Source organism: Copidosoma floridanum, unplaced genomic scaffold, assembly GCF_036245765.1.
Source record: "Copidosoma floridanum isolate Cflo_tuat_1 unplaced genomic scaffold, Cflo_Japanese_pri ptg000007l, whole genome shotgun sequence".
Lineage (NCBI taxonomy): Eukaryota > Metazoa > Arthropoda > Insecta > Hymenoptera > Encyrtidae > Copidosoma > Copidosoma floridanum.
This window is the reverse complement of record NW_028321884.1, coordinates 1,073,050-1,098,259: the sequence shown is the minus strand read 5'-3', so window position 1 is coordinate 1,098,259 and position 25,210 is coordinate 1,073,050. Positions and strand designations below refer to the sequence as shown.

The 25,210-nt window shown below is 35.0% G+C and overlaps 5 protein-coding genes across 15 annotated transcripts; 2 read left to right on the top strand and 3 right to left on the bottom strand.

Moving 5' to 3' along the window:
• Positions 1-954: 954 nt before the first annotated feature.
• LOC106644939 (uncharacterized) lies at positions 955-5,136 on the bottom strand. 2 transcript variants are annotated; one of them, XM_023390749.2, is made up of 5 exons: positions 4,766-5,136; positions 4,081-4,197; positions 3,869-3,979; positions 3,072-3,188; positions 955-2,995 (listed from the first exon to the last, which is right to left on the bottom strand). In XM_023390749.2, the coding sequence occupies exons 1-5, from the start codon at positions 4,880-4,882 to the stop codon at positions 1,139-1,141; spliced, it is 2,319 nt and encodes a 772-aa protein (XP_023246517.2). In that variant the 5' UTR covers positions 4,883-5,136; the 3' UTR covers positions 955-1,138. The 2 variants fall into 2 exon arrangements, with proteins under 2 accessions (XP_023246517.2, XP_023246518.2); XM_023390750.2 differs by lacking the exon at positions 3,072-3,188.
• A 669-nt stretch (positions 5,137-5,805) lies between these two features.
• On the top strand, positions 5,806-10,652 carry LOC106644944 (transmembrane protein 145). 3 transcript variants are annotated; one of them, XR_001339156.3, is made up of 6 exons: positions 5,806-7,510; positions 7,592-8,102; positions 8,175-8,312; positions 8,406-8,661; positions 8,742-8,971; positions 9,751-10,652. XR_001339156.3 is itself a non-coding variant. In XM_014360658.2 (5 exons), exons 1-5 carry the CDS (start codon positions 7,125-7,127, stop codon positions 8,918-8,920), a joined length of 1,470 nt encoding a protein of 489 aa, XP_014216144.2. In that variant the 5' UTR covers positions 5,806-7,124; the 3' UTR covers positions 8,921-9,738. The 3 variants fall into 3 exon arrangements, 1 of the variants encoding a protein (XP_014216144.2); XR_001339155.2 differs by lacking the exon at positions 9,751-10,652 and adding an exon at positions 9,061-9,738; XM_014360658.2 differs by lacking the exon at positions 9,751-10,652 and having other exon boundaries at positions 8,742-9,738.
• On the top strand, positions 8,950-24,281 carry LOC106644936 (Glycerol kinase 2). Of its 8 annotated transcripts, none has more exons than XM_089589187.1 (11): positions 8,950-8,971; positions 17,848-18,003; positions 20,472-20,554; positions 20,737-20,995; positions 21,391-21,608; positions 21,719-21,931; positions 22,048-22,415; positions 22,531-22,736; positions 22,813-22,956; positions 23,045-23,131; positions 23,218-24,281. In XM_089589187.1, exons 2-11 carry the CDS (start codon positions 17,922-17,924, stop codon positions 23,313-23,315), a joined length of 1,758 nt encoding a protein of 585 aa, XP_089445313.1. In that variant the 5' UTR covers positions 8,950-8,971; positions 17,848-17,921; the 3' UTR covers positions 23,316-24,281. The 8 variants fall into 8 exon arrangements, with proteins under 8 accessions (XP_089445313.1, XP_014216130.2, XP_089445312.1 ...); XM_014360644.2 differs by lacking the exon at positions 8,950-8,971 and adding an exon at positions 12,190-12,440; XM_089589186.1 differs by lacking the exon at positions 8,950-8,971 and adding an exon at positions 12,190-12,440 and having other exon boundaries at positions 17,845-18,003.
• Positions 10,994-11,405, bottom strand: LOC106644948 (peptidyl-tRNA hydrolase 2, mitochondrial). The gene has a single exon (XM_014360665.2). The coding sequence runs from the start codon at positions 11,403-11,405 to the stop codon at positions 11,028-11,030; it is 378 nt and encodes a 125-aa protein (XP_014216151.2). The 3' UTR covers positions 10,994-11,027.
• Positions 11,407-12,007, bottom strand: LOC106644949 (uncharacterized). Its single transcript, XM_014360666.2, has 3 exons — positions 11,900-12,007; positions 11,609-11,757; positions 11,407-11,517 (listed from the first exon to the last, which is right to left on the bottom strand). Exons 2-3 carry the CDS (start codon positions 11,717-11,719, stop codon positions 11,407-11,409), a joined length of 222 nt encoding a protein of 73 aa, XP_014216152.2. The 5' UTR covers positions 11,720-11,757; positions 11,900-12,007.
• Positions 24,282-25,210: the final 929 nt, after the last annotated feature.

The following is a 25,210-nucleotide window of genomic DNA, read 5'->3' as shown; positions in this document are numbered from 1 at the left end:
AGAGAGGAGAGTATATAGAGAGAGAACGATACCGTGTATATACAGTGTAGTACAGTGTGGTACTTTTTATACCTATATTCATCTAACGAGCGCTCGGGCAGTGTCTGGGCTGCGGTTGCTTTTACTACTGATGCTGTACTATGTTGTTGCTGCGGGTTACGGTGCCTTTAAAAAGAATTAAGATATGCTGCTTTTGATGGTCCTCGATTAGAGATTACGAGGAATGGCTCTATTGGTATTAGTAAGATATATTGCACTGTAACGAGTAACGAGCGATTGAAGAAAAAAATAATAATTTCAATACGATCAGTATCTTGAAATTCACGGAAATAGATTGTCGATTCGAGAAATCAGTAATTGTTGGTACAGAATGTTTTTTGATGTAAATAAATATAATGCACATAAAATATTGGTTCATTGCAAAAATTACAAAAATATATTAATTGTAAGCTTGCGTGATTTTTAAAAATTTCCAACTGCGGCTCAAATAATTAATACATATAGGAAAATATATTTTCTCGCATTTTTGAGCTCGGCAATTTTTAATCACACTTCCCTTACAATCATACGTAAGCATCGTATCTAAATTACAATCGTAAATATCGGTGTAGCAAAACGCTGCGATTTGAAAAAAAAAAAAAATAGTAATTATAATACATTGTTGGAGAGCAATGCGACAGCCTTGCGGCGATTACATCCGTATTTTACAGTATTAACCCTCAAGATGTACGACGTTACATACTACCGGGTAAACACTTTAAATATTCTTCAGCATCACGCCGTGCCTCAGTGCCAAACTTTACGTTTTTCGAGCGAGCTTTTCTCGTAATTTCGACATAATGAGAACAAATAAGCTGTGCAGTCAACATTCAGAAATACAACCACGATTGTTACATGCAAGTCTAATAATGATCGTAAAGATTTTGAAGGGGCCGTGCAAAAAAAAAAAAGGTATATTCTCAATGTACTTTATTGCGATGTGTAAAGTAAATAACAGTTTTTAATCGTTAAAAGCACCAATTTTTTATTAAAACAATATTATTTCTGACACCGTCATTTTATTGATTTTTTCAAAGGGTTTACATTTCGTAACTATTTATATCGTTAATATTTTATTCAGATGCAATATGGGACACGATCATAATATTATATATCTACCCTTCCATTCATCTGTCGTTATACTCGGAGTATCACTGGTAGCAGATGATGAATAACCACTTGTAGTTGGATTGGGTTGATCAGTGGTACCGGCTGTTGAAAACGATGGAATGCTGTCAGTAGTGGTCGCAGTAGTTTCAATACTAGACGGCGTAGTAGAAGTATTTTCGTGTTCTACAGTAGTTGGCCCTTCGTTCGAAGACGAAGTGGTTGTTTCTTCACTTGACTCTGAAGTAGTTTCTCCTCCGGGGCCTGAAGTTGTTGGAGTTTCGCCTGACCCCGGAGTAGTTGTTACTTCGCTCGTTGTTTCACTTCCGGATTCTGTGGTAGGCGGTATTTTAGTAGATCCTTCAGTTGTTGTTTTTTCACCAGAAGACGTTGTGGGCTTACTTTCTTCTTCAGATCCTGAAGTTGTGGGACCTTCACTCGAAGACGACGTGGTTGTTTCCTCACTTGACTCTGAAGTTGTTGTTCCTCCGGGGCCTGAAGTTGTTGGAGTTTCGCCTGACCCCGGAGTAGTTGTTCCACCTCCAGATTCTGTGGTAGATGGTACTTTGCTGGATCCTTCAACTGTAGTAGTAACAGTTGTTGTTTCTTCACTAGAAGACGATGTTGACTTACTTTCTTCTTCAGATCCTGAAGTTGTTGGACCTTCGCTCGATGTCGTTTCTCCACTTGAAGACGAAGTGGCTGTTTCTTCACTTGACTCTGAAGTAGTTTCTCCTCCGGGGCTTGAAGTTGTTGGTGTTTCACCTGACCCCGGAGTAGTTGTTACTTCGCTGCTTGTTCCTCCTCCAGACTCTGTGGTAGATGGTGCTTTGCTAGATTCTTCAGTTGTTGTTTTTTCACCAGAAGACGATGTTGACTTACTTTCTTCTTCAGTTCCTGAAGTTGTGGGACCTTCGCTCGAAGACGACGTGGTTGTTTCTTTACTTGACTCTGATGTTGTTGTTCCTCCAGGGCCTGAAGTTGTTGGAGTTTCGCCTGACCCCGGAGTAGTTGTTACTTGGCTAGTTGTTCCACCTCCAGACTCTGTAGTAGATGGTGCTTTGCTAGATTCTTCAGTTGTTGTTTTTTCACCAGAAGACGATGTTGACTTACTTTCTTCTTCAGTTCCTGAAGTTGTTGGACCTTCGCTCGAAGACGACGTGGTTGTTTCTTTACTTGACTCTGATGTTGTTGTTCCTCCAGGGCCTGAAGTTGTTGGAGTTTCGCCTGACCCTGGAGTAGTTGTTACTTGGCTAGTTGTTCCACCTCCAGACTCTGTGGTAGATGGTGATTTGCTAGATTCTTCAGTTGTTGTTTTTTCACCAGGAGACGATGTTGTTGGCTTACTTTCTTCTTCAGATCCTGAAGTTGAGGAACCTCCGCTCGAAGAGGACGTGGTTGTTTCTTCACTTGACTCTGATGTTGTTGTTCCTCCGGGACTTGAAGTTGTTGGAGTTTCACCTGACCCCGGAGTAGTTGTTACTTGGCTAGTTGTTCCACTTCCAGACTCTGTGGTAGATGGTGCTCTGCTAGACCCTTCAGCTGAAGTTGACCTTTCAGTGGATGATGGAAAAGCCTTAGTCGTACTTTCGGTCGACTCCGAAGGTGTAGATGTTCCTTCACTCGGTGTATGAGTCGATGGTCTCTGGCTCGATGTTGCAGTCGATGGATCAACGGTTGATGTTGGAAAGGATTGGTCTGTGGTAGTTCGAGATGTTGTCGTTCCTTCACTCGACGTCGAAAACGTTGTTTCAACCCTCGACGTTGAGCTTGTTGGCGATGATATTTTGCACCGACTCGACCAAGGCTCGCAAACGTATGGCTTACAGCAATCCTCAGTTTTTGCGCACTGAAACGTTCGACATTGTTTAAATACAATTTTTTTTTAATTTTTGATAGGTATTTCATGTATTAATATTTATTACCATGGCATTGTGAGGTCTACAAGTTTGCCACGGAGGTAAATTTCCCGGTCTTTTTGTGCATCGCAATTTCCACGGGTTACATATGAGAGATCCACAACATTGATCATCTGCTACACACTGCATTGAATAATGAAATTTATTACCAACGTACGATCGAAACTTTTCCAATATGTGTGAAATAAGCCTTGTAGTTATAACGTAAGAAAAGGAGAAAATAAGGATGCTTAAACAGAAAAATCAGTACTGGGAAAAAAATACCGTTGGCACAAAAAATCTAATGTGTTATAAAATATAACGAATCAGAAAATTAATACAATTAAGCAAACTAATACAAGTAAGTACTTAACTAAATGAATTTAATTTAAATATTAATGTACGTAGTCGATGAGGCGTAAACCATGCAATTTTATTGTACGTTAACACGTGCACGTGTGGGCAAATACGTGTTAAAACAACTCAGAGCCATTGGTTAACGTGAACGTATGTAAGTTGTAAACTGACAATGGCAGTAGTGCGCGGTCGGCCTGATGACAGTGTCATGGAAGTTAGGAACAATGGTGACATAATATATATACCATAGTGTCGCGTGTTATACAATGACTGTCACTCTCTATGATAACTATAACGAGTTACGATTTTGAATGAAAATTATCGGCACGTAAAGTACAATAAATTTAGTATACACTCAACCGAACAGCCAACCAAATGGTAAATGTAATTTTGTACTGTCGCGAATGTTTGTAAAACGATTGATGGCGAAGTGAGCTTGTCGACAAACAAAATTAATATTCACCTACCAAGGCACCTCTTGGCTTGCAGTTCGAAGGTAAGTTCGGAGGTTTTTTAGTGCAACGATTCTTCCAGGGGTTACAAATCAATGGCCCACAGCAATGACTATCCTCTGTACACTGCCACGAACAAAAAACATTCGAAATTGCATTTAGATGAAAATGTCGACTAGTATATAAAATATAGCTTCGTGACTGTATTAAATTGAAATATTTCTTACGATTGAACCGGGCGGCTTGCACGGTAATTTTAGCGGTAAATTTCCCGTCTGCTCTGCGCAATGGAGTTTCCAAGGATCGCACACTAGCTGTCCACAACATTGGCTATCTTTCAAGCACTATTTGAAACATGAAAATTCAGACGTTATTTTAAACTGAACATTACTTCGTACTAACATTTTTAATAAATTTGTGCTTCCAAAAAAAAAAAATCATCAAATGCTCTATGACAAAGATTACGCTTTCGTATGTTGAATGTTAATAAAATAACTGTAGTCCAATATTGATAGTTTTTTTTTTTTTTTTTTTTTTTTTTTTTTTCACTTACGGTACTAGGACGACATTCATTATTGCATGAAAAAATGTACAATTTGTATTGTAAACTATAGCTGTTTGGTAAATTCTCTTTGAAAAAAATTAGTTACAGAAGAGAGTAAAAAAACTATGTTCCAATGATACCTATATATACAACTTTTTCTCAGAGCAGCTTTCAAGTTACAGATTTTGCTAGTACGAAAAAGCGTATCAAGACGAAAATTGTACTTTATATCGAGCTAGTCTACGAATAGAGTTAATTAAAAATACTCGATCAACGCTCATTTAAGTTGAAAATTTGTTTGACGCCGTAAGTTTTTATGAAGCTTTTAACTCTAATAAAAATGTCGTGCGCATATAAAAGATATTTACTTGAAGTCCTTTGGGTCTGCATGTGTCCTGGTTAAATATTTGTAATTCCTTAGCAACGATAAACGTAACGGTAAGAAATATAGTGAAGATAAATACCAATCTGTGTGACACTGTCATGTCTAAGCTGATACTTTTTCTTGTACGGTGTAAAACGATTTTATTTATCGAAATTGCATTGGTCGTATTAAAATAAAATTCTTAGCAACTTGTTATTTCAAAGTAATCAGGTATTTAACTGTTTCCAAACACTGGTAATTTTGGTACAATGTCCAAGGTAACTATTTTTATGACTATTTAAAAAGTTTTAAAAATGTCGAATTTATTAAATATACTTTATGGTTGTGCTTCCACTCTAGTAATGTCCAACGTCTCCTACCTGAGGCATTTATTTATGCTCTTCGAGTTTAATCTTATAATCTCTTATTATTACATGAAGGCTTGATAGGATTGATAAGAAGTGAAAGAAGAGATACGATAAAATCGAATTGCAAAATGATGAGCTGTCAAGTTTCTTGGGTCGCAGTTTAATTCGATGTTTTCTACACTTTGATAACGAAGATAAATATTTCGATACAAGAAGAATAGAATACACTCTCTTTTCTTTACATTAATTTTTTTTATCCAACATTAAAATTTACCGTTTGAATGGAAATGTTACCTCGAAAAAATAAATTTTTCATTCGGGGCCGATGAAACGCGCCAACTGAAAAGCATAAAAAAGGTGTATATATATTTTAGGTCTAATTCAATTTTCTTCCGTTATAGATTCTGCCTCGCAAAATAATTTAAAAAAATCTTTTCGGCTCAAGGTTTCTTTGGTTGGTTTTGACACGAAAGTGTTCATCAAAGCCATAATATATACATAAATACAACTAGCAAGAAAAAGTACGATGTCGTCGATAGGTGCGTAAATGAGAAATGAACTTTTTTTTTTTATCTTTCCCATGCAGCAAAGAAAGTATAAGATAAGGGATAAAGTCCCTGACGGCAAATCATGATTGCAGTATATACCTACAAAACATCTTGATTCTTCTCAGCGATATTCTCAAGCACGTGCTGTGCGAGGAAGTGAAAAATTTCTGTTATTATTTGTTAGTGACAACATATTATTTGATACTGCGGACAGTGGTGGTTCAAAAATCCATTAGGGTGCGTTTAAATGGAGTCTGGAGACTCGCACACTCTCTTCAGACTCCATCTAGAAACGCACCCTAACCAAACTCACGAGATGAAATCGAGAACACAAAAACACACACCCAACTGCATCCTGCAGCAGCTGCAGCGTATGCAGAATGCAGCATCACTACAGTTTCAGTGGAGATATCCTCACGATATAAGTAGAGAGGAAGTTCTAGATTATTTGAATTTCTCAGTGGCATTGCGGCATACATCGACAAATATCGTAGTGAAACATTGAGTGAATCTAAATGAATTGGAACGAGTCTTACCCAAGTGTTTTTTGAAGAAAATCAATAAAGAGCTGTATGTCGTGGATATAGAGTATTCAGATAAATAGATAATAGAGAGGAAGAGGGACAAACTTATGCATTTCCTTAGGCATAGCAAAGATAACCCGCGAAACGGGTCTGCGTTGACTTTGCTTTTGTTTTGTGTCATCTGTTCCGCGAAAAGAGCGCTTTAATTTTGTCGGAGATTAGTCGGAAGGTCAGTCGTTATTAAGTGCAATTGATAAGTATCGATTCTGCTAAGTGGAGTGAAAAAATGACAGGGATGCATTTGCCTTGGTTATTGTTGACGTAGCCAAGCAGCTTTGCTTTGAGGTTAGTCTCTTCTCCGACAAGAAGCCAAAATATTTCTTACTTTCACTCGACGCTTAAGTACCTGTTTGTATACTTACCAGATTAATTTTTCATGACGTTGTGAAGAAAAGTTTTAATTTTTATGAGAATAAGAAGAAGGAGAACCGATATTTTTTATAGTTGGCTGAATGCAACAACTGTTTTAAATTAATAATCAGTGTGTCATGAATTTCTACTGATAAAAAGAAAAAAAAAGTACATCGAACAAACGATCAGGCTTTGTTTACTTCAAAATCTGGGTTATCACGTTGATAAGCGTTCTTTATCATAATAAGTGTTTGTCACCAGATCTTGGTAGTGCAATATTGCTCTTAATATTGCAATCCATTAACGTATTATGATTATCATGAGTGTTAAGTTTTATGAATTTTCTTCTAATTTTTTTCACCGAAAAAAGTAGGTAATTGATGAATCAGGTCGTAATGAGAACGAAAGGATACAAAGTAATTAGGAGGCTGTGAAAATGAAATAGTTTTGCTGGTCGAAAAATGTCAACGAAATCAATATCAATCTCTTGACAATCGGTACAGTTTGTCGCAATGGGACACTGCAAACTGAGATTGATTTGTCTGATGGCACTAATGTTGCTGTTGCTGCTACTACTGTTTGAGAATACTAGCTCGACGCACATTAGTGGCACGTTTGATACAAAGAATTTCTTCAAGTTCCTTATAAAGTTTGGCTTTCAAAAAACAGATCCTCACAGGCAAAGAGATTCTTACGGCTATATTTTCGGAAATGTTACTTCGAAAACGGATTTTTCGAGAAATATCACCTTAGCTGTATTAGATCGCAACCACTTTTTGGAGTATTATGGAAACCGTATGATTAGAGATAAAAAGTTAGCTTGTACCAGAATGTTTAAGACTCTCAACCAGAGTTCGTACGATATGAAATGCAATGACAATGGACAAGATTATTTAAGGTGAGCATTTTACTGGCTTGATGTGTAGTTTTGTTTATTATTACTTCTCTTGGTAACGATTGAAAATTTTAATTATTGCAGAAGAGTACCTTGTCAAGCAGGACAATTATGTCCTGATGAAAATTTACCATGGAATGTAGTTAGTGGTAACCAATTTACTTTTACAATCAGAGACGACTTTCAACCACGCTTTTGGTACGTTAGTCTGGTAGCTTGCTACAGAAATAATGAAACTTGCCAATGGGAATATTATGACAAGCAGGATGAACTAGAATACGATATCTGGTTAATCAATGGAAATCCCAATAACACTGGCTTGAGTAGTCTAAGCTCCTACCAATTTTCATACGACAGACAAAACACCATTGAACTCTATTTGTTATTTTTTATATGTTACACTGTATTAGTGCCACTACAGCTGTTTGCAGTAAGATTACAAAAGCATCCTGTTACAAAACTTTTTACAGCAAGTCTCCTCTTGGAATTCATGGCTCTGAGCCTGATTCTTGTGCATGTACTCAAGTTTGCCTTTGATGGAGTTGGCTATGAGCAGCTAGAAGTAGCTGGCGATATACTTGATATTTTATCTCGAGTAAGCCGAAATCTCATAAAATAATGCTTGTTTAAGATATTTGTTGTATAACTGATGGTTTATATTGTTTAGGCTTCATTCATGTTGCTCTTACTTTTGCTGGCAAAAGGCTATGCTGTAACCAGGCAAGAATTCACTAGCAAACTCTTAGTATTTGCAATATGGATTTGTTACGGTGTAGTTCATATTCTGTTGTACGTCTGGAACTTGGTAAGCCTTTATGTATTTATTAATTTAAAAAAAAAAAAAAAAAAAAAAAAAAATTTTCAACTCTTGTAAGAGCATTTGTGTAAAAATTTTCAGACTGAAGTCGATATAATCGAAGATATCGACGAGTATCAAACGTGGCCTGGTTGGTTTATACTGTTTTTCCGCAGTATGATAATGTTATGGTTTCTGTTTGAACTTCGGAGTACAATGATGTATGAGCACAATACTCAAAAGCTAAACTTCCTACTTCACTTTGGTGCATCATCATTAGTATGGTTTATCTATTTACCTATAATAGCCCTCATAGCCCTTCAAGTCAGTGCATTGTGGAGGTTTAAACTCCTCTTGGGTAAACAATTAACTTTGTATTACTAAACTAAATTTATTTAATCATAAAAGAAAAAATCTAAATAAAGTTGAAACTTTCAGGTATTACTTATTCTGTGGATTGTTTTGCTTACTGTGTAATGGCCCATTTACTTTGGCCAACTAGAAGCGAGCAATATTTCCTACTGGCCCAAGGAGCCTACAACGGAGACGAGCTTGATGAATTTAATGAGGCTCCTCATGTGTTGAATCATTACATAGAGCCAAAAGTGATAGCATAATCTCTCTAGGACTAGTTTGTCGAGGATGCTCACATATTCGTCAAACCAGAGGTGAGAGTTTCGGTTTTTAATGAGAACAGTGACGCGTTACACAACTATGTTTTCAATCTAGTTGTTGTTCACGTTATCGAACTTTTCAGAATGAGTTATATCACTGATGTTACACACGAGATAAGTAAAATAGTCCTTGGGAACATATGTCACAAATGTAGTAGATGAATAGAATTAAACTCTGATTGTGGCCATACTCACAATAGACAAATAAGCAACTACAACATTTTTAACGAATAATTGCTTAGTAAAAAATTTTAATGTGTACCGTTACCGAAACGTAAAAAATCAAAGTTGTAATTGTTTTCCTGAAACTTCTATCACGAAAATAATCCCATGACTGGAAAGTATGAATACCGAATTTACATATTTAAAATTAAAAATTCCAAGTTTTTTTATTCTTTTCATTAGTACAGGTGGTAATGTAGTGATTTTCCAACTTATTATATATATATATTATTGTATATATAAGTAGCAAACAAGTATTACTGTAAACATATTTCTATTACTGCACAACTAAAGCAATGAATACATACATTACATGTGCACTGCAGCGATAATTTTTCTTGTATAAAGTTCATTCGGTTCATCGAATTATTTTTTTTTTTAACTTAACTTAATATGTCAAATCATTTTCTATGAAAACGAAGGAAAGTTGAAAAAATTACCATTATCTATATTTTTTTTAAATTTTAATTCTTAATTATTCAGAGAAGTGAAAGTTTGATGCGAATAAAGTATTTGGAAATGAAAACAGTCAATGTATGTTGTGATTACAGGTCAGTTACTAACCAGATACTCATCCGTTAAAGTAGTTTATTTGGCTAAATAAGGTGTAATGAAGACATTTAGTTAATGAAGTTGTAATATGATGTTAAGTCAATACAACGACACTGTGATGTATATTTGCCAAAAGGAAAAAAAAATAGAAAGAAATGCTGCGTGCTTCTTGAGACTGATGTAATTTGATATTTATACCTAGTAAAAATATTGACAATGTTTATCAAACAATGTTTTCATTATATTGGAATGCTAAAAGTTGAAAAATAACAAGAACGCATAATTTGAACCATCTATGATTTAGTTTTCATTTAGAGTAAATCTTTTATCGAATAAAACGATGTTAAATTCAATATTTGCATTTCACAATATTACTGTAAGAAATTTCTCACATTTTTTAACACTTATTTATAGTCTCTGTAAGCTCAAAATTTATTTCATAAAAGTAAATTAAATCATTTTAATTAACTGTACTGCTGCTACTCTTATTTAATGCACAATAAAAATTAAGAAAAGTATGGCAAAAATTTAATTAAGTGAAAATAAAGTACTCAGTCAATTCAATATATTTAGGAGTATAAAATATCTTGAAAAGATATAATACTCGATTAATCCATGTATATGAAACGTACGATTCCAATGAAAAATATAATAATTACCTGTTCATTCAAGGATTTTGTACAAACTTTAAAAAGCGATTTGCTACATGTAAATTAAATCTTTTAAAAAATTCTTATCTCAAAGTGTGAAGAGCAAAATTGAATTTGAAGTCTTACATTTTAAAGCTCTCCAATCTTTTTAGACCTCATATTTAAGTAAATCATGTGGTTTTAATAATTGAATTTTAAAAAATTGTTCAGTTTTTGTATGATAAAGTGTCTTGCATGTGTTAATCAGCTGAAACATATTACTTAACTCAATTTTTATAGGTTGGCTGTAAGTAATTTACATTATCAGTATACTTAGATTTTATGACTAAAAAATATACCCGTTTGTACCAGTCTTTCTTGAACATTTCTATATAAAATTGTATAAATGACTGTATAAAAAAGGGACTGTAACTAAGTTGCAATAAAATTAAAAAAAATCAAATACGTTTATTAGATTACTTATTAATGAAATGTAGCTAGGGTGTTTTGTTTTATTATTTTGACTGGACTATCATCAAAATTAATTAAAGTTTTTTTTACAAATTAGTTTTATTTATTTATTTATTTACAAAAAACAGCAAAACAATGCTGATTATTTCTACTCGAATTATTTCTACTTTTTGTAATCATAATAATTTTAAATGCTGTGTTATGCTGTCAATCTTTTCCTTTGAGCCAGGGCCAATTCCAGCTACAGTTATAGTACCAGGTTTTAACTGGGTCCTGCCTGCATCTGCTACTGTAGCCACTACCAGCCCAATCTTTTCTGCTTGTCTAGCAAGTGACTGGAGTTCCTGTTCATCCTTAACTCTGAGCACAATTTTTGGTTGCCCTACTATGAGCCATGCTTGAGCAGCCATTCGAGCAGCTAGACGCTTTCTTGCCCTTAAATAACATTCCAACGTTGCATGAGAACATTGAGCAGCTATTTTTCCTTGGCTCATTTGTAAATCAGTACGGACAAGCAGTACCATTTTGAGAGCCACCCTTTCAAAAAATGACATTTCAAGACTTGTAACTTTCTTCTTGTTTCTTGCGATATACTTCCATACACTTTTTAAACTCCTTTATTTCTGTTTGGCACTTTCTCCAGTCTTGTGTTTCAGCAAAACACTCCTACAATATCGGGTAACTCAAAATTATTTTAAAGTAACGTACATCACGAGTTAAAGGTTACATATCCAAAAATTAAATAAAATATTCTTACTTGCACTTGATAATGTAACTCTATGCAACCAGTTTTCTTCAACATGCGTTCAAGAGGATCCTCGATTTCTTTTTCCTTGATTAAACTATAACTTTCATTTGACACGGACATTACTTAAAAATTACTCTGGTACTTAACTGATTATTTAACTGTAAGGTAAGTAAATAAGTTAGCTCTTGAAAGAAAAAAAATATGGAGTCTGGACTGCATTGATAACAAATAATTTACTTTTGAATACAGAAATGCAGCCTAGCTACTTACTATATATTATTCACAAACAAAAATACCTACAGTGTTACAATACGAAACAAATGATTCAACATTTATCCGCATTGTTGACGAGAGTCGCTCGAACTCACACGTTGATCGCGTTCGCTCGCAACATCATGCATATTCCAAAACTCCAATAATCCGATGGTCCGTTCGAACTCGGTTCGGTATAATATGCGTATACTATACGTAACACTCGGTAACTCGGTATATATAAGATAATATACCTATATGGCGCAGGCTACACGTGCTTAGGTGCTATACACGCTTCTATATTAGTTCTATACAAGTACAGTGATCAAGCCATACCAAGTGAATGTTTAAATTTTCTTATTCTATAACATATGGTTACTTAGCAATTTTGAATTGTAAAAATAATAGTGATTGCAGGGCTCATCATAATTTATCAATAATACGTCAATTTTTTATTTATAATACACGATTGTCTCAAAATAATAGTGCAATGCCCGCAGAACTGAGGTTAGTTTTACCAAAAACACGTATTTCCATTCTCTACACGCAGAAAGACACGGGAAGAATTAGAGGATACATGTAGTTTGATGTGAGTATGATACATACATACACATTGCATTAGAAGTCAAAATTTAACAAACAAAATAATGTATCGCTAGTAGATTAATAAATGGATAGTTCATCACTTTTTGTACTTGGAGAAACGAAATTTTAAATTAACCCACATGTCGGAGTTCTTTTTTCTTAAATTGAAATCAATTCAATGTTGTTTGCATACATGAATGTATTTAATAAAATGCTTAGCTCATTTTTACTCAAATTACTTAAATATGAAATTTGTTATATTCATCGTATATTACATGATTATTCACATATACCCATATAGGTACAACATTTAGCAGACGACACGAATTTTATATCGCACTCATGCCTCACGTGCATCAGTACAAGTATACTTGATTGATAGTTTATACTCCGCCTAAGTACTACATATTACAAGAATGTAGATAATGTATTAAATTAATTTTATTTAAAAAAAACATACGAAACACATATTTTGTAATAATTATTTGGCGTGCACAAGTTTATGTTATCTGTGATCACAGTATGCGTATTAATTCAGCAAAAACAAACGCAATAAATAATGGCTTTTAATAGTAAAGATGCCGAAATTGGACTGTTTTCTGGAGAGAAAACGTATCATATATTTACACCGCCAGTAAATATGACCCAAAAAATGTAAAAATTCCTCAGGATTGTCTACAGTCTCCTCCCTTTGCAAAAATTTATGCCGCACAATTTTCCTGAAAAAAATTCGAATTTAAAAATAAAAAACTTCAACCGGAATAAAGTGTTATAAAAATATTCAAGAATTTATAAATTTGAAACGTCTTTTCCATTTTTCAGTGATATGTAAACACAATTTTCGAATATAATAGCGTATTTTTATTATAATGAAACATTTAAAATGATGCTTGTTTTTCCCATAAAAAAATTACGAATCGATTAATTTTCCCTTCATTTAGCGAAAAATCAATCCAAAACAAAACACAATACCTATAACGAACCATCCGACATTTTTTTCCTAAACTTTACTTGAAAAAATGTTTTGTAGGTGTATAGGCCAAATGTAAGTTATCGGATCAGTTAATGACCATTTCGATACATCTTAATTTCCCGTCGAGTCGAGATGGTATTTTTTTTAGCGCAAAATCATGCCTCCTATGGGTGACGGCATATGTTAATTTGTTATAGACATTTTGAAACGTATCACCTCAGATTAAAGTATCGACCGCGTCTGCGCTCTTACTCTCTACGTATCTACGTATAACACGTGAGCGCGCAGCTTTTACTCCTTTGCAAGCACCTTTCAGTAGTACCTATGCACCTGTTAAGAGATAAAAAAGCTTTTCCTGTATTTTACAAGTGCACACGTCAGATCTCCTTTCCCCAGTGCCTGTAATACTCAATTTTTCGTAATATGTAGATTGGTTGTCAGTTATCTTATCTTGAAATGTAAATCTCAGGTGTATGCATATAAATGTAAATATACAATTTAAATACTTATCTCATTTTTGCGCGATGAGTGCTTTATTACAAAGATGACCTTGAGTGCTGGCTTATGTGATTTTGATGCACATGTCGGTCCACACGAGCACAGGTTTGTTGGCTCGTGCTTGAAAGATCATGCACTAAAAAAATATCAGTTATAATTGAAAAAAAAAACTCAATAAGTTGGTATTTATACTTTTTGTTCCCTGAATATGCGCATTATCTGGTTCACTGTGGAAGAGACCGTAGGTGCGCACAATTATTGAATATATACGGTTAAAAAATGTTTTAATCAATTGGCCGGACTAAATTGACGATGCACAAATGGCACAAAAAAAAGTTTATAACCCTACCCTTCATATTTTGAAGGTTTTTTTTTTTAATACTCATCAAACATACGTAACGATAATTACCACGTAGTCAATAATTCCAAGTGTTGTATACGCAAGCCGAAATTGAAGGTCAAGGTGCGCTTATACTGAGTTTCGTGCAGGTATTACCAACCCGTACGAGGTGAGCTTTGGCAGCTAATACGATGAGAACGTCATACAATTGAGTTTTAAAGAAACTCTTTCAATTTTCATTGTTCATTTGTAGCCCAGGCCCTTAATGTAGTCGGTGAAGCTCGTGATTTTCAACAGCTATCCCCGTGGAAATCATCCAATGATGGTAATAACGGGAAAAAATGAGTTTTCAATAAAGTTTGCTCGCACTCGTACCTTTTTTTTTTTCTAGAATGGTAGCATACATATGAATCATAAAATTGTGCTCAAAAAGTGATCCCCCCCCCTCCTAAATACAAAACAATTTAATTGTCAAGTGTTTCCATGGTTTACCTAAAAAAAAAAAAAAAAATATTTCGAGCGTATATCTGATAAAATACGGTCCTGTGATAATTTCCTCTGTTCGTAATGAGTAACAGCTCCTAATTTGCTCTATATTTTGTTTTTTTTGATGAAAATTTCTGTGAAAAAAAGGAGCGAGCGTCAAACTCGTAAACCTAGCAGCCAACGGCTAATAATAAGATTGGCAAAGGTATATGCATCATCGAGAGCCAGTCTGAAGTTCAAGGCTGGGTTATTTGCAAGTGATGGGAGGGGATAGATGAGTCAACACCTGCAGCGTGTGTAGTGGCGAAAATAGGAAACCTGGGGTTCCAAATTACTGTCATTTTTGCTTAATGAAGAAATTTACAGATGTTATCATCACGTATGCATAAATAGTATCAACATTATGAAATTGCAGTTGTACAAATGTAAAAAAATGAACTATGTGGTGCCAAGAACGGTTGTAAATTGTTTGAATGTAACAATACATTAAATAAAGTCTCGTTAGTTTTCGATCCAGAGCACACACTCAGAAGCAGACGGCTAAAAGAGAGATAAATACGCGAAATAAGACATGATCATTGTGATTTCTATTATTTAAACGTTTATGAAATGTGGGTGTAAGAAAGTGCTGTGGTGTCGTTCAGTGTAACAGTAGCGCAAAGACAAATGGAGTAAAATTACATAAATTTCAATGATTATCCAACTGTAAATAAAAGTAATATTCATGTGCATTGCAACTTGGACAATTTTCAAAATAATCTGAATAAAACGTGTACATGCAGGTTAACTTAGTAGGGAGCTGAAGTTACCGATCGAGGTCTGCCTTATTACGACGGCACTTGTCAAATTGCTAACTCCATCACTTTGAAATTCTGTAACATCGCACACATGACTACTTTCAACCAACTGTTTACCTTTTTTTAAGGCTTTCGAGTTAAAACAAATCGAGTGCGTGATATTCCTAAAGCCTGTTTTTATGATTACATCCATTATCAGATGAATAAATACACTAATTTTTTGCTAGTTAATTAATTATTACTAAAAGTGTGCATCGGTGTATGCTGTTGACGTATAATGTGGGTACCCGCGGTTGCATGATTTTGACACCAAGAGTGGCGCTGCATGACATGCACCTGGCCAATACCTGTACGTGCTCCGTCAATGCTTTCGGCGTGGTACTTGTAGCGAAAAGGTATATAACGTATAAGTACATTACGAACTTTATTCACATTTTCCGCTGTTTTCTTACAGTATACATATAGGTACACCTCGATTTGGGTATTTATTTGCATTTCAAGTTCCTTGCTTTCGTGCTTAATTAACACAAAAATATAACATGAGGTGTATTGCATCAACGTGGAAAAATTCAAATCCATTTGGAACTATTCGAATATTCTTCAAAACTGAGAGACGCTGGTGTACACGTGTCACCTATATCGCCGACTGATAAGAAAAAGGTCATGACTCAGATTAGCGCTGTAACAAGTGACCACTGAGCTTAGCCAAAAAAATACTACTAAAAAATCAAGTTAAAAAAGTATGATTTTAACACAAATAATACGCCCAACCGCCAAAAATCATTGGTAAAAATAGTAGCTCTTGTTTGATCAAGGATCCGACTGTAATTGTATTTGCACATACATTAAAATTGATAACTTGCTGGTGGGCAGCACGAGAGCGCTAATTCTATTCAGTATCGCTGGATTGACCGGCCGTGAAGCGCTGCTCTCTCTCTCTCTCTCTTTAATGTCTAGCCAGTAGAAAATTATCAATTAATTTCTTCGCGATTTATCATCAGGCACGTTACACATTGACAAACCACAAGTTTAAAATACAGTCTTGGGACATTGCAGTTGAAAGGTCTTTTTCAAGGCATTTGTTTGCTTTTCTAATTCAATTTAATTATTTGTTGCTCCTACAAAAATTACTACTAATATTGGCATCATTATCTTGATTAGAACATATTATATTTCGCGTGTAAGGGCTAATGAAGACTAAACACTTTCTTATCAATTGAACTGACTTTGAGATGCAGTTTGTCAATAACAGCTATTGGGTACATGAATATATAATACATACGTTTTTTTTTAAATTTCCTTACCTGTAAAAAAAAAAATCTGTAAGCTTATAAGTAATTAATTATTATGTCTGTTATGAATAATAAAATACAAGACTTTAAAATTTTCATCGTCATCTGACAAATGAAAATAAATGTTAAGAAAATTCCTATGAATACTTGATAAAATTGCGCAAGGCTTTCTTATATGGTTGGATAATTTTTTAACGAATCTCACGTACGAAAATGTATAGACTTGAGTTCAGGTTGGAGAGAACATTGACAACATTATAGTTGGATAGTCGAATGCGCGAAACAATTGGTAATTTTAATTATACGGAGCTCAATAACATAACATATTATGTATTTAAAAAAAAAGTAAGTAGTAATAACAATATGCACTTGGTAGAAGTTTAGTTGGGCGTCTCGTCAGCAGCTCCAATCATTTAAAAATACATAGGTACCGTCAACCAAATTGGTGGAGGAAAAGCCGTGATAAACATGAAAATATGTTTCTTATCGTTGATCATTTCCCAAGATATATATATATGTATACGCTCATTCAAGCGCGACATTCTGACGAATATCACTGTAGCGATTGCGCGAGACGTTACCCAAAAACACATCTGGCCTTAGTCTTGACCGCGCCGCCCGTGGGACGACACGTCTCTCTCTCTCTCTCTCTTCCGCATGTCTGCTCCATCTTCTTTTTTCTCTCTTGCCACACATAACTCGTGTAAGTGAAGTGATTTAGAATTAGGTGTACCAATGCCGTGAATAACTCATTTGCTCAAACAATGTACACCCAACGCGCAACATATTGGAGTTGATATTTTATATACCCTGGACTGTTTTTATTTACTCAACTTGACGAAACCGTATCTTACTCCACTTATGACTTTGCCTATGTTTTACGCAGTGCAGTCAACTGCGCCTTATCGAATGAAGGTCTTTTGGAAACAATGCACCCTCCAAAGTGACGAAAAAATTAATTGCTCCCATTTGTTTTTATCGAGTAAAATGTCAAAATTCAGTGTATGTTGTGTGTGTTCCAGCAGCCCCGTAAATTTACGAGGAGTATTATACCGAGAGCGAATTTGAATCGACGATCCGAGCGGCTGCTACGATCAGCATGACTACGGAAGGTGGCGCGCAAAACGAAGAGGGCAGCGGAGATGAGATCGGACACAAGCGCGACTGCCAAAATTCGACAGGTAAGTTTTCGTCGCGTTTAAATAAAAGCTAACATCTGCGGCCATTTCACAATAATCTATATAATAGTGACAACCGCACCAAAGTGTTACACACGTATATTTTCATTCGAATTTATTGTATACTTATACTGCCATGGGCCAATTTGAAAGTTTGTATTTATGGATAACTTAAATGAGTAGATGAAATGAATTGAATTCTTGAAAAGTGTTATTGTCATATTTATAAATTCATTATTATTTTTATTCCATTGATTTCGTGTAGCGCGTGAGTAAATAATATTAACGAGGATGAAATACGCGGTTTTCAAAGGCAATTAAAAAAATATAACACAAGTCGATGATGAAATAAGCGGCAAAGGAATGAAGATTAGTTAATGAAAATTAAAAGTAAGAAAAATAATGATTGAAAAAATTAATAAACGAATAAACGTAAAACAAAGACTAAAATTATAAGTACCGCGAAAAAATACCTAGTATACACAAGAAAAACAATTGTATAAGCAAAAATGACAATTACAAGTTTTTTTTTCTCGGTTGTTTTGGTATTATCTATGCTCTTGTGACTATTTTATGGGAACATTTTTTTTGTCATCAAAACAGTTGAAATCTTCAATTTCATTACATAAAAATACAACTTTTAATTAAAAAAAAAAAAACAAAAAAAAATAACAATAATTATTTGTTAGATATATATGAATAAGCTAACAAGTGTTTTGGGAACGTCGCCACGTTATATTATCAAAAGAATTTTTTCAATAATGAGTGTACTTTATTTATTAACAAAAACAATAGGTTTTTTAGTTGATTCAGTGGTCATGTCTAAACGGTATTACTTCAAATTAATTGATACAGTTACTAATGCAATTAAAAAAGTTTTTTAACCTGTTAAAAATGTTTTTACATGTTAAGTAATTAAAACTTTCGGCAAATTGAAGAGTACATTTTGTGAAATGCTAGAAACCTATACGTCCAGTTTAATCTCGTAGTAACGTTACAAAGTGTTTTGTTTATCATTTATTTTAAAGAAATCTTCATGAAAATAGACTAAACTATAATAATTGGTTTAAGAAACACAACTACTTACGGGTCCAAAAAACAAATTAACCTTTGCTACTTGTGATTAGCGTCAAAATTTAATCATTTTCCTGATCATTGAAGACTTTTGCAAAATCATTATTTTTGCGTAATACTTCGGAACAAAATTCTATTCCTTGTCGTTTTTGTCTATAAAAGTATCGCGGCTGCACGCTATCGTGATGCTCCTCAAATTTGACAGCGGAGCGCTGGCGCGTCTTTTGATTATACCACGCGTGTACACAATTTAAAATAAAAGTCTGCATCGCTCCTTGGCCGTGAATATCGCCTAAAACCGTAAGCAAGAGGGAGAGAGAGGGTAGGAAGTGAGAGCTGATTTTTTTTTTTTTTTCTTCATCAATAAGAAGCCATAGTCGGGCAAGAGCTCATGCTGCGTCAAGCTCACGTGCTTCATCTATAGAGATGACTCCGCTACTTTTTCCTCGGCCGTTCGCATGCTCGTTTTGTGTCTGTACCCAATTAAATCGTTCTTACTTCATCATACGTCGCTGTCGTCAAGTTTTTCCTTTTCCTATTTGTTGCTCCTCTCTTTTTTAACTGCGCATAATATTATGTGTACATGTACATTTACCTATGTCTTGGTATTCATTTGTTACAAATTTTTTTTTTTTTTTTCATTCGGATGCGTTTGGATAAAGGGCCCTTTTCAACGTATCATAGTATCGAAAAGTGTACCTGCCGAATCGATCAGATTTTAAGAACTCGAAATTGATTTCTCACAATTGCAAATCCTTGTTTGCGTACGTATATTAGTGTTTGGCAGCTGCTTCATTAATTTTATCAAATTAACTTTATTTAGTCTACGATTTTTCAATAGTTGAACTTCTAAAGCGTGATCGAACTTTTTTTTAACATTGGCCATAATTAATGGTACTTTTTAATTTTTTCATGCATTCGATAGTAGTTTTTTACTTTGGGTCTCATATACATATTTTGGATTGCTACATGGGACAGTTGAGATGGAAAAAATTAAATTTTTTTTTTGTTTCCAAAGCCAGTTAAATATTAAATTTCGTTCGATAATGTAACAAAATGTACCCTGGCACACGGTCCTTACTTAAAAAAAAAGAAAAAAAAAAAAATATATATATACAAAATAAAGTTTTTAATTTTTTCTCCTTTCAAATTTTCATGACCTCGAGTCAACTACGTATGCCATATACTCTGTATCGATTGCGTATCGGCTTATGTTTGGATCAATTCGCAGGAACGACCACATGACCCACAAAAATCACCACTTCCCAATTGATAATAATAATAATAATAAAGTTTTAACGATGACGCCCACATGGTTGTTGTTATTATCAGTACACCGCTTTCGTTACGCTGTATAAGTATTGCGATCAGTGACGTTGATTTTTCCTCATTTTCAGGCAGCACGATGCCTTCAGCCCCGAGCCAGCCCGGCCCCTTCATCGGAGTGATTGACGTCGGCACGCGAACTGTTCGGTTTGTTGTGAGTATATTCAAGGAAACTCACGCGTCACCTCTCCCCCGCACTCCCATATTATTATGTACCAATGTTAATGCTTCCGTTGAGCAAATAAACATACAGCTCATGAGGAGGAGAAAGGAAAGTGGATCTATGTGAATAATGAGTTGTTTGTTTTTTTCTACTCCTTTAATTTGCCACCATAGATATTCAATGCGAAACACGTGACCGAAGTGCAGTCGCATCAGATCGACATTGAGCAGCTGACCCCCCAAGAGGGATGGGTCGAGCAGGACCCGAAGGAGATCCAGTCGGCGATCAAGGACTGCGTCGGCGAGGTGTTGAGAAAAATGGCAGGGAGAGGCCTGGACGCGAGCAACATCGTCACCGTTGGCATCTGCAACTCCCGGGAGACGACCCTCGTCTGGGACTCCAAGACCGGCGATTCCCTCTACAATGCCATACGTGAGCATATGTCCTTTTTTTTTTTTTTTTATTATCGTCATCGTTGGTGCATGGAAGAAAAAAACTGTTTCGAAGATTTCGCGGCTGGGAAATACACCCAAAACTATCATTTAAACAACAATAAATTGGTTGGTCGACATTTCAATTTTAAGATGATTTTTAACTTAATTTTTGGAGTAAAAACGTTGCTACTCTGCGGAATATTTTATTTTTATTTTTTGCGTATTCAATAGTAGATTAGTTTCGATACTAGTGCGACTCGACATATCTCACAAAAAATGGCACTCAAAGGTGAAATCCAACGAGTGCCAAAAAAAATGGGGGCTCTGTAATTGTCATACTCGTGCGAAAATGGTCAGCTTTGCGCGATAGTTACGTGATAGTCGTATTTTTAGTGTGGTCGGACATACGGACGAACGAAATGGTGGACCAAATAACGGCCAAGTTCCCGGACAACGACAAAAACCACTTGAGGCCGATTTGCGGGCTGCCAGTGAGCTCGTACTTTTCGGCCTTGAAAATCAGATGGCTCATGGAAAATGTACCTGGTGTCAGGAAAGCGATGCGCAAACGTCGATGCATGTTTGGAACCATAGACACGTGGCTAGTCTGGGTAAGAGCCGTTTTTCTTTCGATTAATCAATCTTTTTTTCCACATCCCATGAAACAACAGTATAATGCTCATATAGAAAAAATTAAAAAAAAAAAAATGTCTTTCAACAGAATTTTACTGGTGGCAAGAACGGTGGTCTGTACATAACCGACGTGACGAATGCATCGAGGACGATGCTGATGAATATCGAGACGACGAATTGGGACGTAACGCTCTGTCGATACTTTGACATTCCCATGGATATTTTGCCAGAAATACGCAGTAGCTCTGAAATCTACGGGACCATCAAGCTCGGAGCGCTTGCTGGCATTCCAATTTCGGGGGTGAGCTTTGAAATTGCACTTAATTAACGACCAACTACTGTAGACCCATCATAATTATCACGTGGGTAATGAGGGGAAAAAAAAAAATTGTTTTCATAATGATTGATGTCCTTTAGATATTGGGCAACCAGCAGGCAGCTCTTGTTGGACAGAATTGCTTGAAGCAGGGGCAAGCAAAGAACACATATCGAAGCGGGTGTTTCTTGCTTTGCAACACCGGTACGCAACGGGTCTTCTCATCCCATGGCTTGGTAACGACAGTGGCGTATCAACTGGGACCCAACAGTCCGGTTGTGTACGCCCTCGAGGGATCGGTTGCGGTAGCGGGACTTGCGATTAAGTGGTTACGCGACAATATGAGCATGATGAAGGACGTCCATGAAAGTGAACACCTCGCTCAGAAGGTCTTGAACACGGGCGACGTGTACTTTGTTCCGGCTTTTTCGGGATTGTACGCGCCATATTGGCGCAAGGATGCTCGAGGGTAGGCGTTTTGTTTGCTTAGTCTTATTTTTAATTCAATACTTTTTTTCTCCTTTTGACTTTTATTCAGATTTCGTAATGATTCCTCATCAATAAAAATAACATGTCTTTCACAGCATTATTTGCGGGATGACTGCCTTTACGACAAAGGACCACATTATTAGAGCATCCTTGGAATCGGTTTGTTTTCAAACTAGAGATATTTTAGAAGCCATGTTCAAAGATTGCGGCTTTCCGTTAACTAAACTCTACACAGACGGCAAAATGTCGGTTAATAGTTTATTGATGCAACTTCAAGCCGACATTGCTGGTATTCCCGTGTGTGAGTATCCAATTTTTATATTTGATTTGTAAGCCTTTCCACTGGATAAAAGTTTGAAAATTACTTCATATTCCAGTTAGATCTATGGTTCCCGATATAACTGCCCTGGGCGCTGCTAAAGCTGCTGGAAACGCAGCTGGTATTGGACTTTGGCAGTTGGAAAGAGCAGGTGTTGAAACAGTCTTGACTGATACATTTTTACCTACAACGACCCCAGAAGGTATTTATAAAAAAAAAAAATAATAAAAATAAAAATACATGAATGATCGAAAAAGGGATTTATTAATATTCTTTTAATTTTTTTTTAGAAAGAGATGCAAGGTACAAAAAGTGGAAAATGGCTGTGCAAAGAAGTCTTGGCTGGGCATCGATTAAGATGTCTCCACAGATGACTGGTATATAAAATCTATATAGTTGATTTAAAATTTAAATATAGACATCGAAAAATCATACAAATTTTATATTTTCATTAATTTTTCAGATGAGAGGTATCGCATATTGGCATCAATACCTGCAAGCTGGTTCTTAATGAGTAGTTTTATGTTACTAAGTATAAGCATTTACTTTAACAGTCGGTGACGCATTTATTTTTGCAATACGAATCCACCAATAATTATTATATACCTATTTGTCAACTAGGCCAATTATTCGTGTATAAAAATGAAACCAACTGTATAGCTAAAGGAAAAAATATTCAAACTATGATGTAAACTAGGCTGTTTTTATAACACTTTACGCTAGAATATAGTTCGATCGATTTTAATAACGATGTATATACACCACTTAATTGTTTTTTATTTTATGTTTTACGAATTTTTATAGAATTTATAGCGGTTATATTATTCGGATGGCATACTGAATTCGTCTTGAAAGAACTATTATTTTATAAAAACAAGTGTTATATACTTTTCCAAGTAGTTTTCTTTTTTGACAATAGACTTACGAGAGACAATTTTATTGATGTTTCAAGTTGTGTAGACAATGAAAGCGCAACTTAAGCGTTAAACATGCGATTATTATATAATTATGTTCATTGTAATGATTATATCCCTTGAATAATAATGGATAATGTGATTGTTTTAAATTACTTCATATTGAAATAAAAAGTGTTACTGCAGCTTGTACATATTAGTTGTATAAAAATAAGTTGCCATGAATTATCTTAAGGTCGAATAATTTTTATTATTTGTACATTTCTGTGAAATCAATTTTTCATTGTTTCAATTAATAACTTAAGAATAATTAACGACCTTACTTTTTGATACATACGTTGATTGAATAGTAAGTTGTTAATTAGTTTTATCGAAGTTTATTTTCAAATAAAACAATTCCTAATTAGAATGTGCACAAAATATTAGGTAAAGGATTCATTGCTCACGTCCTGTTCTTGCAGATTACTTTTTGGTTGAACTATCAATAGGTCAATTGTTTGAGACTATAGATATTATCGTTATGTGAACAAAAGAAAATAATTGACTACTTTTCAATAGAATATAAAGAAATATGCAAAAGAAATGAATAATAAATTTCGAAACTGTTAAAAAATATCTGTTCACTTTTTAAGTTCTCGCAACCTTCCACGGACATGCATGTTTTATTTAAAAAGTTTAAATAAATACTCTTCATTTACTATTGGTGAAACCATCCCTATAAGTTATACAGAAAAAAAAATTTTCGATCGCATGTGAATTATGCGTGGAAAAGTCGGGACTTGCTCTTTCGTGTAACGTTTCGCATACGCGATATCATCGGGCCAAATAACGCTCTGGACGCCGAAATAGACTCAAATAACTAATTTCAGCTTAATATTTAAATAATTTATAAGCTTCAAATAGGCGCGATTAAACCTTATGGTCATAAAAAAGAATTACGGTTTTTATGTCATGAAAAAATAAATGATGGCTACAATAACGTACAATAATTATTTATTAAGATTTAATTGAACGAACAAAACATGATTAATTAGGTCATCACGATATTCAAATAACGTTCCAAAGAAGAGCGATGAGTCGCCGATGACGCATTTCGGTCTTGTTCATGAACTGAAAAGCGCCAAAATATAAGTTGTTCGAAAGGTATAAGTCGATATATCTTCATCTTCTCCCGTACCTATATATAATATATAATCTCTCGTAACAACTTATTAAATTAAGCCAATAAAATGGGCCCGCCCGTCGTCGTTAATTCAGCAATTTAAATGTTCGTTCCGCGATACGCGATAAAATCTCCATCTTATCTCTCGCGCGACTCGATCGCTACTTCGCTTATTGCTAATTCCGCGATCCGTAGAAACATATTTTTCAGAGCAACGGCTATAAGTATATAAATGGCATTTCTTCTGAACACAGCTTACTATAAATACCTACCCTACGTATGATGATGATTATATTTTTCGGTCGCCTCGTTCTCGAGATTATGAGAAAACAATGTAGATGAGTATACTATACTCACGCATTAGTAACGAGGTATCAGGT

Bases quoted from the DNA above. Each gene is read 5' to 3' on its own strand.
- LOC106644939 (XM_023390749.2), bottom strand. From the start codon at position 4,882: ATGACAGTGTCACACAGATTGGTATTTATCTTCACTATATTTCTTACC. The intron at 3,980-4,080 runs GTAAGAAATATT...TGTTCGTGGCAG, and splicing joins GCAAGCCGCCCGGTTCAATC to TGTACAGAGGATAGTCATTG. The intron at 3,189-3,868 runs GTAGGTGAATAT...TATTCAATGCAG, and splicing joins GCAAGCCAAGAGGTGCCTTG to TGTGTAGCAGATGATCAATG.
- LOC106644948 (XM_014360665.2), bottom strand. From the start codon at position 11,405: ATGTCATTTTTTGAAAGGGTGGCTCTCAAAATGGTACTGCTTGTCCGT.
- LOC106644936 (XM_089589187.1), top strand. From the start codon at position 17,922: ATGACTACGGAAGGTGGCGCGCAAAACGAAGAGGGCAGCGGAGATGAG. The intron at 20,996-21,390 runs GTGAGCATATGT...TCGTATTTTTAG, and splicing joins TTCCCTCTACAATGCCATAC to TGTGGTCGGACATACGGACG. The intron at 23,132-23,217 runs GTATATAAAATC...TTAATTTTTCAG, and splicing joins GATGTCTCCACAGATGACTG to ATGAGAGGTATCGCATATTG.
- LOC106644944 (XM_014360658.2), top strand. From the start codon at position 7,125: ATGGGACACTGCAAACTGAGATTGATTTGTCTGATGGCACTAATGTTG. The intron at 7,511-7,591 runs GTGAGCATTTTA...TAATTATTGCAG, and splicing joins AATGGACAAGATTATTTAAG to AAGAGTACCTTGTCAAGCAG. The intron at 8,103-8,174 runs GTAAGCCGAAAT...TATATTGTTTAG, and splicing joins TACTTGATATTTTATCTCGA to GCTTCATTCATGTTGCTCTT.
- LOC106644949 (XM_014360666.2), bottom strand. From the start codon at position 11,719: ATGTCCGTGTCAAATGAAAGTTATAGTTTAATCAAGGAAAAAGAAATC. The intron at 11,518-11,608 runs GTAAGAATATTT...CCGATATTGTAG, and splicing joins AGTTACATTATCAAGTGCAA to GAGTGTTTTGCTGAAACACA.